The 16,779-nt window shown below is 42.1% G+C and overlaps 1 protein-coding gene across 1 annotated transcript in view; it reads left to right on the top strand.

Moving 5' to 3' along the window:
• The first annotated feature begins 2,503 nt into the window (after positions 1 to 2,503).
• The window catches only part of flt4 (fms related receptor tyrosine kinase 4), a 53,161-nt gene continuing 38,885 nt past the window's right edge, over positions 2,504 to 16,779 (top strand). The window contains exon 1 of the mRNA XM_030740032.1: positions 2,504 to 2,879. Within this exon, the coding sequence (XP_030595892.1) occupies positions 2,822 to 2,879 (58 nt within the window). The 5' untranslated portion in view covers positions 2,504 to 2,821. The remainder of the gene's footprint in view (positions 2,880 to 16,779) is intronic.

Below are 16,779 nucleotides of genomic sequence, written 5' to 3'. Positions count from 1 at the left end.
GTAACGTTCAACCACTGTCTGCTCATAAAGAATGGAACTGATTATGGATTATGGAACAGCCTAGTCAAGCATAAAGTGCAGATTTGAGCTGTGCAGGTCTGTCAGGGCCTGCTTGACTTGTATACAAGTTACCTTCAAGCATTTTCTGCAAATGAGGACAAAAGTTGCAAATAAATGAATGTGAGAATAAGATTTAAGCTTCAGGTTGAATTTGTGTTGTCCCACCGCTATCCTCTGAGTGCATTAGCTCCGTGCCTGATTACACAGGAAATCATTTAAATGCAAGCAGCGCTGCTCCTATAGTCAGAAGGGTGCCATAACTTGGCATGCTCTACAACTGCTGAGAAATCTTGGCTATCACAATCAAAACAAACCCAAAGGAACTCTGCTGAACTGTGACAGCTTCTTCAAAGTAGCTTGGCAAAAGTGCAGCGTGGCGTGGAGGCCCATGGGCATGAACTTCGGCGAAAGAGTGAAGGGGGTTGCATGCCTGCTCCACATCCTTCCTATGATACTAGCTGTAGAGCTGGAATCTGTTTCCTGACCTGAGGATGGGTCGGATGGAGTGCTGGCACTTCAAGGACGAGTCCTTGAGCCCTCGGTTGTCTCTCAGAGGCCAGCAGAGTTATAAACTGAAACCTTTTCATCTGACACAGCAGAGGCGATTGTGCCATCCTGCGTAAAAGACTATTGTGTGTTCTTGCTGTTGCCTGAATGGCTTATGTGTGTGGTTTCTTATTGAATTGGCTGCTCAAGTGTTTTTCATTTGTTTATGACATTATCTGCTTTATATTCGTAATGAGATTTAGTAACTCCCCAGACAACGCTTTGTTAGACTATCATCACAATTTAGTGTGTTTGTCTTCCTCTGAAGCCGAAGGCTCTGCCGGCCTGAAACCGGGGGAACATTTTAATTACAACCATTCAATCACAACATTGTCTTTTAAGGTCAGAGAGGTGGATTGCCATAAGGGATCTGGGAGTGGAAACGCATGCCCACAATAACAAGCAATGATCCTTTGACTCCCTGTTATTCGGCTCTCTCCTGAGGTTGGGCTCTTCATAGCTGAGAAATAGCTGAAAATCACAACATATTCATATCAAGGAAAATATTATTTCCCACATGTCTTATCGACAGCTGCTGCTTAATGTGCGGACTGTTCTAAAGGCACAGCTAGGAAGGAGTCTGGAGAAATGTTATTATTAATGTTGTAATGAATTTCCGAGCGGTGATGCAGCATATTATGTTATATAGGATTCTACAGCACTGTTGTGCTGCTGGAGAGTAAAGCTCTCTGGGCTTGATTTTGCTGAAATGAATTTGGCATGCTGACTCTTCTGCACTTTCCATATGAGGTCTGACTGACCTGCAAAGGTGCCACAAAGGTGACCTGACAGTTCACAGAAAAAGCACACACCTGCACCAGAAGCCCCATCTATGTGTGTGCACTCGATCACACAAATGTGCAGCCCTCGCAGCCCCCCCCCCCCCCCCCCCCCCCCCCCCCCCCCCAACTTATGGTACATGGGTTTTCAATTTTCCAAATCCCTCCCTGTAAGATAAAGCAGGACTGATAGCAGCTGGACACGGGCATGTTGTGCTCTTAGTACATGATTTTTATTCACACTCTGAGGACTCCCTGAGGAGGATGGGCGAGCGAGTGGTGGGGGTTAACGAGACTTGGTCAAGCCTGCTAGAAACTCTGCAAGTTAAATTTTATTGGAGGCATCGTTACATCTGACCCTTTAGATGAGTTATTACAGACATTTAATAAAGAGGCACTCCCTGAGCTCAGCTCAGCTCAGCTTTTGTTTGTTTAACATGAGGAAGAATTTGTGTCCACAAGCACGCCAGAAGATATCTTTCCTTTACATCAAATTAACATTTGACTTGAACACATTAAAAAATACCTGCATTCAGTTTGGTGTCGGGAGCATTATTATTTTTGTTGTTGTTTTTTTTTAGTAAATTTTTGGACCAGCTGACCAACATAGAAAATACCAATCCTTCTTATATTTTTCTTATATATGTCTGCAGGCTGCCTCTGCTGCTTTATCTTGCAGTGGCATTTGTTTCCTTCCTGCGGTGACTGCAGTGCTCCTGTGGTGGCTTTGTAAGAATTTCTGATGGCATTAGGATTACCCGCTGAGCTATTTAGGTGTCAGGACGACTTTAAATGCTTTTGCGAAAAACCCATGGCATAAAATCAATGTCAAACGGTTCTGCAGCAAAGCAACAAATGGAAAACCCACAACTCCAATACAGCTCTTATTGTCCTTTTTATTATCCTCCCCATATTATGTGCCAGTACTAAAAGTCTTTAATACAGAGGGATGAAACGAACAGGATCTTGCAGGAAGGAACTTTGTCGTGGATGTTTGGCTGACCCTCACCACACCCCCACCCCGTACACACACCACACCCACACCCCCACCACCTCACACGCTCACACCCCTCTCCAAATTCAGCTTGTTTTATGAACTGGGTGGGTGGATGTGGATGCGCTCCCGTCACGAGCAGAGGAAGGGGAAATCGTTGAAAATCCCATTCAGTACCTTATGCATCCTTTTAAACAAAACGGGGAAAAAAGTGTTTTTTTTTCTTCCTTTTCCTCAGCACTTCGGCTACAGACAGGCAGACAACGTTCACCTGAGTTTTTCCCCCTAACTCCATCCAAGGATCTTCATTCAAATCACCTTCTCCACTAAGAGTCTGTTAAAGCCAATCCGTATTTTTGGTTTTTTTTCCCAAAAAAAAAAAAAAAAAAAAGGTAGAGAAACTCAGGTCAAGCTTCTGCACTTCTGGTCTGGAGATCTGGAGATGAAGACAGACTTTACGCTGTTCTGTCGGACTTGGATTGGACTAGCATACGCCTCAGGTGAGGAGACATCTTCAGTGACGGTGGAAGTTTTGAGCGCAACTTTCTGCAAACACGTGGAAGAGTTGCGCTCGCTGATTACGCCGACTTTCCCCTGCTGCGAGGCTGATTGAGCTTTCAATTTATGTTGCTTAAAGTTTTACTCGAGGTTTGAACGAACCCAGGTGGATCCTAAGTGTGCACATTTGTGTGTAGGACCTTCTTCCTGTGTTATTAGCGTGCTATCAGCTGCGAAATGAATGCGCAAAATCTTGAAGTTGTTAACCTACTTTTAATAATTTCTTTGGAGAAGAACCAAGAGTGCATATCTTTAAGTAGCCTGTAATCAATAGGCACTCTCTTAGTCTACATGCAGATGGGCACTAGGGGGAGGCATGCTGATGTTGTGTTTGATGAAGATGCAGCTGTTAATTGATGGTGCCATAACTGCAGGAGGTGTAAACCACATGAGAATTCTGCTGAGTTGAGTGGCTTTGAGTGGCTCACTGGGCTGCCATGTGTGGGTGGGGGGGTCCAGATCTTGTTTTTTTTTTCCTGCTATCTTATTTTTTTTTTTGGAAAGCAAAAGTTATGCCTCCATATGTGTTCCATTGTCACTTGTGTGTCTCAAAGTCAAACAAGTTCAGCCAGACTAAGACTAAATAATCTAAAGCACACTGGTCCTCTGTGCACTGTTTAAATCAGATGGGTGAAACATCTACGGCTGAGAATGCTCGCTGCTTTCCGTAAATGACTGAATGCGCATGTTTGAGTTGCTCAGTTGCTGGTGAACAGCTGTTCATGAAGAACTGTAGTGAGGGGCAGTCACCATATGGCCGCCCCCACTCAAAACTCTTGGAGAGATTGCGTCTTTCATTACTGTCACTGGGCTGTGGTTGGGTCACACGCACACACTGAGAACAAGGACTGAACCTGAGCTTTCAATCACACTAAAAAACTTTGACCTTTGAATTCATGAAGCTCCGTCTGATTTTTTTCTTTCTCACTGTACAAGCCTAATGTGCAGGTTTTTCAACCATACGCCGGCCCCATCCTTCTCAACTGATACTGAAAACATAAAAATAAAACAGAATATCTAAGAACTAACCTGGAGGCATTTTTCAAGCCTCCCAGTAGGAACCTATAAGATTGATTGACACACTGAGGCAGAGAGGTGGGAGAAAGATGTCATTTTGTGGCTCAGAATTGCTACTTTTTTTAAATCACTTCAGACTGGAATGAAGTCAAACTTGGTGTTATGCTTAGCTGCTTTATATAGGATACAGACTTGCTGAGGGCTAAATACGGTCTTGAGGTGTTGGAGATGTGGAGTTAATGCAAAGTGTTTCTCATCTTTTTTTCACTCGTGAACAGCATCCGAGACAGAAACATCAGACTTTGTCTGTGGCTGTGACTTATAAAATCTCTCATCAAATAAATTCAGCAAAACAAGTCTTGTTTTGAAAGATTATACACGTCTTCGGCCTGGAGGGTTTTCTTAGCCCTCCTAACCCTGCCGATTTCTTTCAACAAAGCACAAATGTGTGACATTAAAAAGTCTTTTCTGAGTCTGATGTAACCGTAATGAGAGCACAGACTCGCCCTTATTATGATCAGAGGGAGAGATTGAGGGAGTGCGGACTGTAGACCTGCCAGCCCAGAAGTCAGTGTCATAAGACGGGGAGAGGAGATACTTTACGCAGCAGCTGCATTAAAAAAGCTGCTGCCCGAGTCATTTTGTACCATATTCCTGCTGCGCTCTTCCTCTGGTTTGAATTACAGCAGTGCAAAGACATTTATCACAACTTTATCGCAACTGCTCCGCTTTTAGATACCATTCAAATGAATAGCGAGTCACTGATTCCTTCATTCTCCCCTCATAATTTCCTTGATTTTGTTGCATCATAATTGGCTATTTAAACCCTTCATCGTCAAAATGAGCCACATGTGAAAAAAAAAGGAAAAGGAAAAAAAGAAAGAAAAGAAAACCTGAGCCCCAGAGCCAAATGATCTTTGGCTTGCTCTCTGTCTTGGGTGCACAGTGTTGATATTGCTTTTAGCAGTGTTTTCTGTACGCATACCTCTGCTTGATCAGATCATCCCAGAAATCTGACTCTCCACCCTGGGTATTATTCTAGTTGTACCGTTATAGAGGTTGAGTTGTTTTAACTAACAATACCCCCACTTATTCTCAGTGCTGATCTCAGGATTCAACCTCAGGACTCTGAGGAGCGGGCCCACGGTGTCTGTCCTTGAATATCTTGTTCTGTCAGCTGGAGAGCCTGCTCAGAGAGGAATGCTACTGCTGCTCCATGCGGGAAGGTCTCTGCAGTCCAAAGTCCAAATAAACAGTGAGTCCGGTGCCTCACTCATCACTGGCATGGAGCAGTGAGGCCCTCTGGGCATCTGGGAGTCTGGTCACTCTCTTTCTCATCACGCTAAAGCGCAAATACCCCAAATACAACTAGAACTGAGAGATAAGCTCTTTCAACACCAGGAATCTGCGGCAAAGGCCAAATATGTGTCCAGTGTGGTGTTAGACTGCTGATGAAAAACATCTGTGGTATTTTTGTTTTCATATTTCTGACCCCTGCATGTTTTCGATGCCCAGTTTTGAGTGATACTAGTTGCATTGCTTTGTAGTTTGTAATGGCCACCCTTTTGGTTCTGATGGAAACATTTAATTAACTGTTACCTTTGGTAGAGGCACCAGTTTTCCATAAGCCTACTTTTGACTCATTATCTTCTACTTGATCAGTTACTATCATGCAGAATCCTAAGAACTCTGGTGATACCCTGGCATTTCTAAAACCACCTCGAGAGTGACATTAGTGATTTTTGAAAGCAATGCCATGAGATTTGATACAGACTTTCCTCTCTCCCTGAAGAAGACCCGTGCTAACGTTAGTGATCCCTGCATGCTAGAAATGTAATGCAGTCCAAATATGTATCGTATGATATTTGTAACTGCAGCCCAGCTGTAGAAGCGACTTTTGGTCGACCCTTGGGTGTTTTCAGTGTGACGGGGAATTAATGGGGGATTTATACGTCTGTGTTAAATCTGCACCGTAGGTCCATTGTAACTGCAGGCCTCTTTGAAACCCTATAATCTAACCTACGTTGCAACCTGATGTGCACCTCCCTGAAATGCAGAGGTGGGAAGTAACGAAGTACAAATACTTCGTTACTGTACTTAAGTAGATTTTTCAGGTATCTGTACTTTACTTAAGTATTTATTTTTCTGACTACTTTTTACTTTTACTCCCTACATTTTTACGCAAGTATCTGTACTTTCTACTTCTTACATTTTCAAACAGACTCGTTACTTTTTAACGTCAGAGAGAAGTTTGCATTTCCGGTCAGTGCGCCTTCAAACATAAAACGATCTGAGCCTAAATGGAGGAATAATAACATATAAGAGACAATCGTACTGGCCTATCCTCCATCATCGGGGCTTATCTCGTACAAAGGGATTAAATACGCAAACCCATATAATTAATGTATCATTTATAGCGCTATAATCGGGCCGGACCGAGTCCGTAAGTTGCGCTGCGGCACATAAACAGCTTAGCTAGCGCTACTGAAGAGGAGCGAGCATGAAGGGAGTAACGTGTGGCAGGTAAATGCAACGTTTCTAAATGCTCAACAAATATCAGCAAACACACAAAGTGTGTGCAGTTTGTCACACAGTGTGTCTGCTAGCTAAAAGAAGAGCTGCTGTATTTCAGGGAGAGCAAAGATAGAGAAGTTCACTCAGAGATGGAGAAAGAGGACAGGAGAGGAAGAAGAGAGGTTAGAATTAAAGGTAAGGACTGGAAAATAAACTGAAGTATGCTGACTTTGTGTAATTCAAAGATTCTATGAAAATGCTGCAGTTTAGTGTTTAATAAATAGGTTAGTTTGTTGTACTGTATTTACAGTAAAGCTCTGTGTTGGACTGGAGCACAGTGTTTGTGTTCATGGTCAGAGTTACAGGTTACATCAGTGCAGCAGAGATGAGTTTGAATCAAAGCTGCTGATGCTGAGATTCATTCACTGAATCCAACATTTCTACAGCCTGTATGCTGTCAGTGTAGGGGATGGAGATCAGCTCAGAGAGCTGTGAAATACTGGGTTACATCTTTGTGAGTTCAGTTCATCCACACAGAGCAGTAAACCTCAGAGCAGCAGCAGCAGCAGGTCAGCTGATCACAGCCTGCACACCAGCATCATTTACTGCAGCTCACAATAGAAAGTTGTGATTCTTCTCTCCATGCAGAGCCACTACAGCTGATCTTAGGGTTCCTCCACCTTCTGAATCCCACTGTAACCCCTGAGTATCCTCATGTTGGTGTTTAGGTGGAGGCACAGTCACCCTCTACTATGGAGGACACAGAGAATAGAGCTGGGTTTAAATTCCCTTTCACAGTTTGTGTCCTACATAACAGATTCAAGCTGAGAGCATTCATTAGAATTTAAATTTAGATTGGAATAACATTTGTATTCTCATGTACTATTTTATATTATTACAATAATATATAATGAGGTTCGGTTTGTTTTACACAAAAATAGCAGGTAGAAACATCCTCCAAAAAACTACTTTTACTTTCTTACTTTGAGTACATTTCAGAGCGTGTACTTTTTTACTTTTACTTAAGTAAAGGAGTTGAACCAGTACTTCGACTTTTACTAAAGTATTTTTTAACATAAGTACTTGTACTTCTACTTAAGTACAGAATGTCAGTACTTTTGCCACCTCTGCTGAAATGTAACTACAAGACATGTCAACGCAGCGTGCAGCTACTGTGATTGGCCCGTTCAGTAACATAGAGTCGGCCTATGCATTTTCTATGTGACCACTTTTCCACGGCAGTTTTTGAATACATCAGTGAGAGAATAACAATGATCACCTTAATATAAGGGCTTAATATAAGGGCTCAGCAAATTTCTGGAGGGAGACTGCAGAAACGATTGGAGATGAGAAAAATGACAAGGAAGTGGAAAAAGTTGAGAGACAAATATGTTTGCCTCCGGAAAATAAATATGACCACAACAGAGTGGGGACCCAGGAGGGAAAAAATTCCCAGCATTTCATTTGTTTCTGCTGTGGCTGACACCTCACATAAAACACCGGAACACAACCACAAGGAAATTAACACACGCACAGGGATGAATGCTGGCAGCAGCCACTTACGTAGGTTATGTCGTAGGCTCTGCAAAGATTCACCGCAGGAGTCTAACTCAGTCGTGAGTGTCTCTGGGCAAGATATTGAACCGTATATACTCGTATCAGTGTGTGTGATTGATAGATGAACGTGCTTGATAGATTGTAAAACGCACTATATGAATGTGTGTGAATGGGTAAATGTGGCACCAAGTGGTTAGTAACGGCAGAAAAGCACTTAAATGTCAGTCCGTTTACAAGATTGGAAAATCATTTCCCACTCCAACTTCCAACTTCCCAATTCAATTCAACTCAGTTCAGTTAAGATCAGCTCAATTTATTTGCACCCATTTGTGACCCATAAACAGGGTCATTTACATATTTAACACAAAAATTTAAACAAACAACTCAAATACATATACAAATACATAAAAAAACACCCACACACACAATCTAAGGCACAGAGTGAGCTACACATTGAAGCAGCCTTACTCAGAATATCTATAAACAGATTTTTGAATATGAACTAACACAGTCTGTAGGCAAGGGTACCAGAAACTCTGGTTTTTAAGGACTTATTGTTGCTCCATGTAACTGATTCTCGTTACACGGAGGAACCACAGGCTATCATCACCTGTGCAAGCAGTGGCCAACAGATGGAACAGGAATATGAATCACCTATCCAGTGTCCACCATCCGGATATCCTGGCACATCTGAAGCCCAAAAATATTGGTCGTTGCTCCCAGAGTCAGCTAGCTGATGGCTTCACAAATTGCCTTGAAGGTTGGGGGGGGGGGGGTTTCCTGTTGTTTAAAGCTCTATACACTTACTGTTAAGAATGCAAAGTGATACAAACCCATAGGTGATACATGCGAGCCTATAGATGCCATAACAGTTTACATACAAGCTTAACGGAGTACTTTCATTATGTTGCACTCAGTTGATGATGTAAAAAGTGATTCAGAGTTGTGTTAAGCAGGACAGAAGAGTGAAGTCCGCCCTTGTCTGGTTGTCTAATGGTTCCCTTGACCCACTGCAAGAAAAAAAAATGGATGTTTGCTCAATTCTTCCCCCTTATTTTAGCACCTTTTCAGAATTGATAGGATTGTCATATGAAAAGGAGGAATTATATAACTGAGCATGAAGGGATATTTCAGAACCATACCTCCATGGTCATTTTCAGTGTTCCTGCTGTGCAAATGAAATGTTACAGTGGACTCTATTTTCTTTGTGCTCTTTAAAAATCTCTCCCACACTTTGAATAATTACCGCAGAGAGGAGGTTTAACCTATTGATTTTCTTCCTGTCTCTCGTGTTCACCCAGGCCCGAGTTTCATATTGCAGCCATCACAAAGACAGAATATTTGTGATGCTCCGTCTGTTGAATACTTGAACTACGACTCCCTGAGTGTACAAAAGCACCCATAGAGGGTGAAGAGCTTATGCAATTGCACATGTAAGTGCTGTGTCACTGCTGTTGTTAACTGACGTTAAAAAAAAAAAAAGACAGTGAGGAGTCTGTTGAGTCAGCTGGGTGTCATCCTACAGGACAGCAGGTTGCTAATCAAATTAGAGAGTCCGGAATGATGAGGGGGTTTCAATTCACAGCTACAAATGTGTTCACCAGTTGCCTTCACACGCTAATTCAAAAGTAATTGAGATTCAACGCCCATACGAGACAGTGATGACATTTATTCTAAGTTATGGTGTGAGGCGCAGGAGGGAAATTCTTCCTTTGTGGCATCTGTGTCCCAATAACTCTATAGGCAGAAACTGGCTCCTCGGACATGGTGGCCATAACACAGTTATTACACACCAGTGTGCCTCTGTTGCTTAGAAACAAGCATCATTTGGAGCACTTATAAGTTGCACTAGAGCCACCATCGCTATTACTTTCAAATTGCAGCTCAGGCAGCTGTGCGCGTTTAGGGTTTAGACTTGTCCATGTAGCATATTATTGGTCACTCACGTCACTTGCCGTGTATTGGAGGTCACTTGAGGTTCATGGGAAAGGGTCTATTGGCAAAGCCTGAGGAAATTGACAGCTTCCCTCCCTTTAGGCATTCAGCACCATAATTGTTGACCCAGTACTCCCTACTTTGCCCTTGTTTTCTCCACCATCTTAAGCTGCTGCACTGATTTCATTCACTGGGAGACCTGACATGACAGCAGCAGAGACTTGTTTATTGCCCGAGTCTGCACGAATCAGGTAACGGAGTAATGGAGTAATGGAGCTCCTTAATGTTTGGCTTCTTAAGAGGCACTGCATGATTTTTATGAGAGTGCAAGCCATCACAGCCGGCCTGGATTGTGCTAATCTTTGGCACTCGCGTTGGTATTTAAAATTTTTTTTGTACTACTAGTTGTATAAAGGATATTTAGATCCTTCCGAACAGAACTGTCATTGCCAGAAACAAGGGCAAAGCATTTACCAGCATTTGGTTCCCTTCTCAGTAGAGGAAGCAATATCTCAGTGATAAAAATGATGACAAGCCAAAAAAAAAAAAAGGCATTGCCACAGAGGAAGAGTTGAGCTGTCCGGTGTGCCTGTGCGGCAGGTACAGGAAGGTTTAGTCAGGGTCAGAGGTTTTAAACATAGGAAGCTGGCCCAGATGGCTTGCTGCAGCATTCTTAAATCCGCAGCCCACCTCTGGCAGGATGTTGGAAAGGCCTTTCTCCCCCCAGCCAGTGGAGAGGACAGGGATGCGGTGGATGTCATCCACCTATGTGGTAACAATGAAATCAAAGCTGGGCTGCCAGTCAGCCTGTCGCCTGGCTTTGGCCTGGCCTTGTGTCCAGATGACAGAGGAAGCGGGGAGAGAGGGTGAGAGAGAGAAAGTATGATAGAGCCCGTGGCTGACTGGCTTAACATCCAAAGACAGGTCTGCTCCTTGGCCTGCTTGGCCTCCCATCCTTCATCACATATACGGTGCTATTTCAGAGCTCTCTAAGCCTTGGACCTCTGCCAAACACTGTGTCTCTGAGAGTAACACAGTAACAGTGTAGCTCTGCACTCACATTGCTCTTGATTTTAACCCACCTACCAAAAGGTTATTACAGTTATTACATTTTCTACATTCTTTTCATTCATGTGTGCTTCATTTTTTTTCTCTGATTTAATCTAAACTGAATTTCCATTGCTTTTCTAGGCGCTTTGCTCATTTATATTATATATAACCACACAGCAAAAGCGCACATGCCTTACCATAATTATTATCTCTGAAAGCCCATGCCTTTATTTTTAAAGTCCCTTGATGCCTCCTCTGTGCCAAACTAAGACTCTGAGAAGTTATTTGTTTGCAAATGGTTCCTCTTTTCCTGTTCCTGTCATGTGACTGATCAGAGACAAAACTACAGAGGAGAGAGGAAAACGCTGACGGCAAAATCATCTTCAGTGTCCATGAAAACGGGAAGCGGGAGAAGCGTGAATATGATAAAGAAAACAGGAAATTTGCTCGCAGTGAAAAACACTGCTCAGCTTTTCACATGAATGCTCGTGTCTCACCCGAGGAGAGAGAGAGAGAGAGGAGCGCTCGTCTTCATGCTTTTCTTTAAGGCCCACGAATCCCGCCTGCTTTGCATCCGCCTGCTTTACGTTTTTAACTTGCTTAAAGTGCTTTATGACACTGAGGCTCCTCTGTGTGTGTGTGTGTGTGTGTGTGTGTGTGTGTGTGTGTGTGTGTGTGTGTGTGTGTGTGTGTGTGTGTGATTTATCTAGTCAGCAGGTGTCCTCCACAGGCTATAGGAAGTCCACATGCCTAAATGTGACAAAAACTGCCAATATAAGCCATGAAGAGAGCTCAGCAAAGATAATGTGAATGCACGTATCAAAAAGGCTAAAGATCTACTGTGTATATATCGCTGTAGTCTCAGTAACTTCAGCAGTTCTGCAGTTTATTTTGCAAACCTAGTACATTTAAATGTAATGTTGCTCCTGTAACTCTGCCTCGGAGAGATGTTTATTTGGAAATGTTTCTTGTTTAGTGCATGAGAACGAGAAACCGCACTGATATGGTGCTTCTGTTTGCATCCAGCCATCAGTAAGGGCAACAGAAATGGGAACAAGTGATTTGAGACACACATTTGTTTGATTTATGGATTTCTGCTGCGATTTAGAAGAAAAGCAGGCAGCTGCAGATTTTGCCAGGATTTTGCCCCCGCATAGGTTTCCTCTTGATAAAAGGGAGTTTTCCCATCTTGTTTCCATAATCAAAGGGACCTGTACAGTAGGTTTTGCTCTGAAATATTATGAGAGAGCCTGACCTTGTTAAGTCAAGTGCCCTGAAATGACTTCTGCTGTGATATGGCATAATGTAAATAAGATTACGCTGAGTTGAATGATACAGTTTAAAATCAGGCAGGAAATGTGAGGGCAGGGAACAGCAATGAGATGTAACAAAGGTTCCTGGCTGGATCTACCATGGTATGCATTCAAGCATGCATATGATTTTGGAGTTCTAATGTAAACCATCAGTCTAATCAGCTTTGCTGTGCACCTAAATGTGCCCTAAATAAATTATGTCTACACTTTTCAGAATTATTAACATCACTTTTTTATTATATTTTGCAGAACAAAACTGCTGCAAAACACTGAGATGCAGCAGTCGTCTGCACCGTTCAGCATTCTGGCCCTTTAGAATGAATGAAGAGCTACTGAAAATGTTCCTCCAGCATGCTGTTTACACATTTTATTGGACAAGAAACCAGTTGCACTTCTTTCCTCCCTGTCAGCCAGTTAGGAGGCTGACACAGCAAAGTGCAGCCTGATGGACTTGTGGAGTAAACAGACACAATTGTCCTTGAAAATTTTTGATTTCTGGCACTTAGCTCACATACATCGGGAACTTCCATCATGAATCAGAAGGGCCAGCTGTGGGAACTTATGTGGCCAGTGTAACTGTATCCCTATAGCTCTGTTACATGGATGGCATGTTTGAGACCAGCTGAAGTGTTTTCAGTTTCTAAATTATATTTTGCCTACCAGAGCTCCTTATGATGAAAAAAAAAACCTAATGTTTTTTTTTCTTGTTTGCCTGGCAGAAGCAGCTGGACCCAGTGCAGGGTACACACCTCACTCCCACAGTGAGAATGGGTTTTTACAAAACAAGAAAGAACATTTTCTCAAGAGAAAATACAGTTTTTTTTTTTTTCCTACAAGGACATGTTGAGTGAGCTGCCTATCTTTTACAAAGCCATGTCAAATGACTGTCAGTGAGGAGTTCCTCTTTAAATCTTCTACAATTCTTGAAGACAGAATTTAATTATTTCTGACAATCCCTGGTGATCAGAGTGTCAGATACAGAGAACTCAGTGAGCTGAATCACAAGGCTTCTAAAGCCATGGAGTCACTGTCATTTCAACTGCTTCAAATATAAAGGAGACTTAGCCCATCTCTAAGAGAGCATGTTAACACAACTTTTATGTGTCTGAAGTAATTTATACATCTAATGTTGTGTGTTTATACCCAGTGTAATAACTGGATAACAGAATCCAACTTGAAATTACTGTGATGTTTGTTGGTTGAGGCTAATCTCCTGTAGCTGCTGCTTATCTCTACACCACCAGCTGGAATGCATGGGAAAGAGGGGAACCAGGCTTAAATATTTTTCTGGCTCACTGTCCATGTTCGCATTTGTAAGGTGGTTGTAAATGAGCCAATCACCATTCATTTTGCTGTTTTAGGCCAAGGAATCATTCTGAATAGGGTTTCGACATACAATCATCTGCAAAAATGATTAAAACAATACCAGTGATTTGGCACGCTCCAACACATTTTTCAGCACACCACTTAACTGTAGATTGCTGTTAACCATTCTGTGTATGTCTGTATTTAATTTTGTATGCCTTCATGGGTGGCTGTGGTTTGGGATGGAGTGCAGATTGTCCACTAATTGGAAGGTCAGCGGTTCAATCTCCAGGTTTTGTAGCAGTAAGAAAAAAAGTGTTAACATGTGTGTTCTTGTGTTTTACATTTATATTGTACACACATTGGCCACTTCATTAGTTACAGCATGGTAGTACTGGGTTGATCCTTCATTTGCCTTAATTCTTCATGGCAGAGATTCAACAAGGTGCTGGAAACATTCCTCAGAGATTTTGGTCCATATTGACATGAAAGCATCACACAGATGTGAATCTTCCTTTTCACCACATCCCACAGGTGCTCTACTGAATTGAGATCTGGTGAATGTGGAGGCCATTTGAGTACAGTGGACTCATTGTCATGTTCATGAAGCCAGTTTGAGATGATCTGAGCTTTGTGACATGACACATTTTCCAGCCATCAGAAGATGGGTACACTGTGGTCATAAAGAGACAGACATGGGCAACAACAATACCCAGGTAGGCTGTGGCATTTAAACAGTGCTCAAAGGGGCCCAAAATGTGCCAAGAAAATATCCCCCATGACACCCCCACTACCAGCCCAAATCTTTGATACAAGGGAAGATCTGAATGTTGCAAATCAAGACGCATCAGATCAGTTTGTCTTGGTGGGCCTATGTGAATTGGAGCTTCAGTTTCCAGGTATTAGCTGACAGGAATAGCAGCGGTGTGGTCCTCTGCTGCTACAGCCCATCTGTTGTGCATTTAGAGATGCTCATCTGCATACCGCAGTTGTAACAAGTGGTAATTTGAGATACCGTTGACCTCTATCAGCTCAAAGCCATTTGGCCATTCTCCTCTGACCTCTGGCATCAACCAGGAATTTCAACCATAGAGCTGCTGCTTGTGGAATATTTGATTTTTTCCAGACCATTCTCTGTAAAACCTAGAGATCATTGTGTGGGAAACTCCCAGTAGATCAGCAGTTTTTTAAATACTTAGACAAGCTTGCCTGGTATCAACAGCCATGCCACGTTTAAAGTCTCTTAAATCACCTCTCTTCCCTATTCTGATGCTTGGTTTGAACTTCAGAATGACCATGTCTACATGCCTAAATGTATTGAGCTGCTGCCATGTGATTGGCTGATTAGATATTCACATTACAGAAACAGCATTAGTAAAGGTTACAAATGATCTTCTTATGGCCTCTGACAGTGGACTCATCTCTGTGCTTGTCCTGTTAGACCTCAGTGCAGCGTTCAATACTGTTGACTATTATTATTATTAGATCATGCCATATGTATTAAAGGTACTGCGCTGCAGTGGTTTGAATCATATCTATCTAATAGACTCCAAGTTGTTTATGTAAATGGGAGCTTTCTTCACACACTAAGGTTAATTATGGAGTTCCACAGGGTTCTGTGCTAGGACCAATTCTGTTCACATTACACATGCTTCCCTTAGGCAGTGCTGTTACAAAGCATTGCATATATTTTCATTGCTATGCAGATGATGCCCAGCTTTATCAGTCCATGAAGTTAGATGCCACACACCAATTAGTTAAACTGGAGGAATGTCTTAAAGACATAAAGACCTGGATAACCTCTGATTTCCTGCTTTTAAATTCAGATAAAACTGAAGTTATTGAACTCGGCCCTACAAACCTTAGAAGCACGGTGTCTAACCAGATACTCACTCTGGATGGCATTACCTCCAGTAACACTGAGGAATCTTGGAGTCATTTTTGATCAGGCTATGTCCTTCAATGCACATATTAAACAAATATGTCTAAAATTAGAAACAATTTAAAATTACCCTCTTCCTGACAAGAGGTTTCTTCCTGTTAAAAGGGAGTTTCTCTATCCCACTGTTGCCAACCGCTTGTTCATAGGAGTCATTTTGATTATTGGATTTCATCTATAATTATTATAGGGTCTTTACCTTACAATATGATGCACCTTAAGGTGACTGTTTGTTGTGATTTGGCGCTATGCAAATAAAATTGAAGTGAATTCAATTGAATATTAGCATTAAAGTGCAGTTGGAACAGGTGTACAAGCAGTTGCACTTTATGAAGTTTTTCTGAAGTTTCAGGTGTTCGTTATTTTCTGTGACTTCATGTTAAATTTGGAAATTATTTCGCTGATGTGTAGCCTGAACATAAAACACTTTTTGACCTTTTTGTCAGTTACATTAACATTATCAAGCAATGCAGTGCGCCCTGTGTCAGTTGCTGTATTGTAATGCAATGACAGGACATTTTAAAAGTCTGTATATCTGACAGAAATGAATGGACATCAGTGGCTGAATTAAAAAGAGGTCGGTAGAAATGCAAACTAATTTAAACTGTAGCTCAGCTGCTAAAACCAATTAAAGACAAGAAAATTAAAGACAAACTAGACATAACTGAGACCCTCATTTTTCTTTTTGAAGCTACCACCTTGTGTACAGAAGGATAACACAGTCACCTTAAACCAGAGTTCACAGCTGCAGCTCAGATTACTCACTGTCCACCCACCGACTGTCCTCCAGCTGAAACTCTTGTTCAGGAACAAAGCCCATACAATACATGGTCACCGTTAACCTTTCTGTTCTTCACAGTTTAAGGCACACCAAGATAAATGAGCTCACTGAGTGATAGTCATAACAATCCAACATGAAGGGCAGCATGTAAGGTCAAAGCAGTAAAATGTGTTTATTATCAGGACAAGATATGCTATCCCACCTGGACCTCTAGGAACCGATGTGTTTGATTTTTTTTGGCATTTCTCTCACATAACCACACATTGGAGCAATGTGTGCTTTTAATTGTATTTGACAGACTGCAAACAAACACTAATGGGATTATATATATATATATATTCTCAAACCATTTGTGTAGCTGCTGGAGTGACAGGCCTCCATCTCTTGGGCCTCGCAGTTTGGAAATACAGTGTATACATTTTGAAGCACAT

Source organism: Archocentrus centrarchus, chromosome 10, assembly GCF_007364275.1.
Source record: "Archocentrus centrarchus isolate MPI-CPG fArcCen1 chromosome 10, fArcCen1, whole genome shotgun sequence".
NCBI classification, from domain to species: domain Eukaryota; kingdom Metazoa; phylum Chordata; class Actinopteri; order Cichliformes; family Cichlidae; genus Archocentrus; species Archocentrus centrarchus.
The sequence above is the reverse complement of the archived record's forward strand: the minus strand, read 5'-3'. Positions and strand labels throughout refer to the sequence as shown.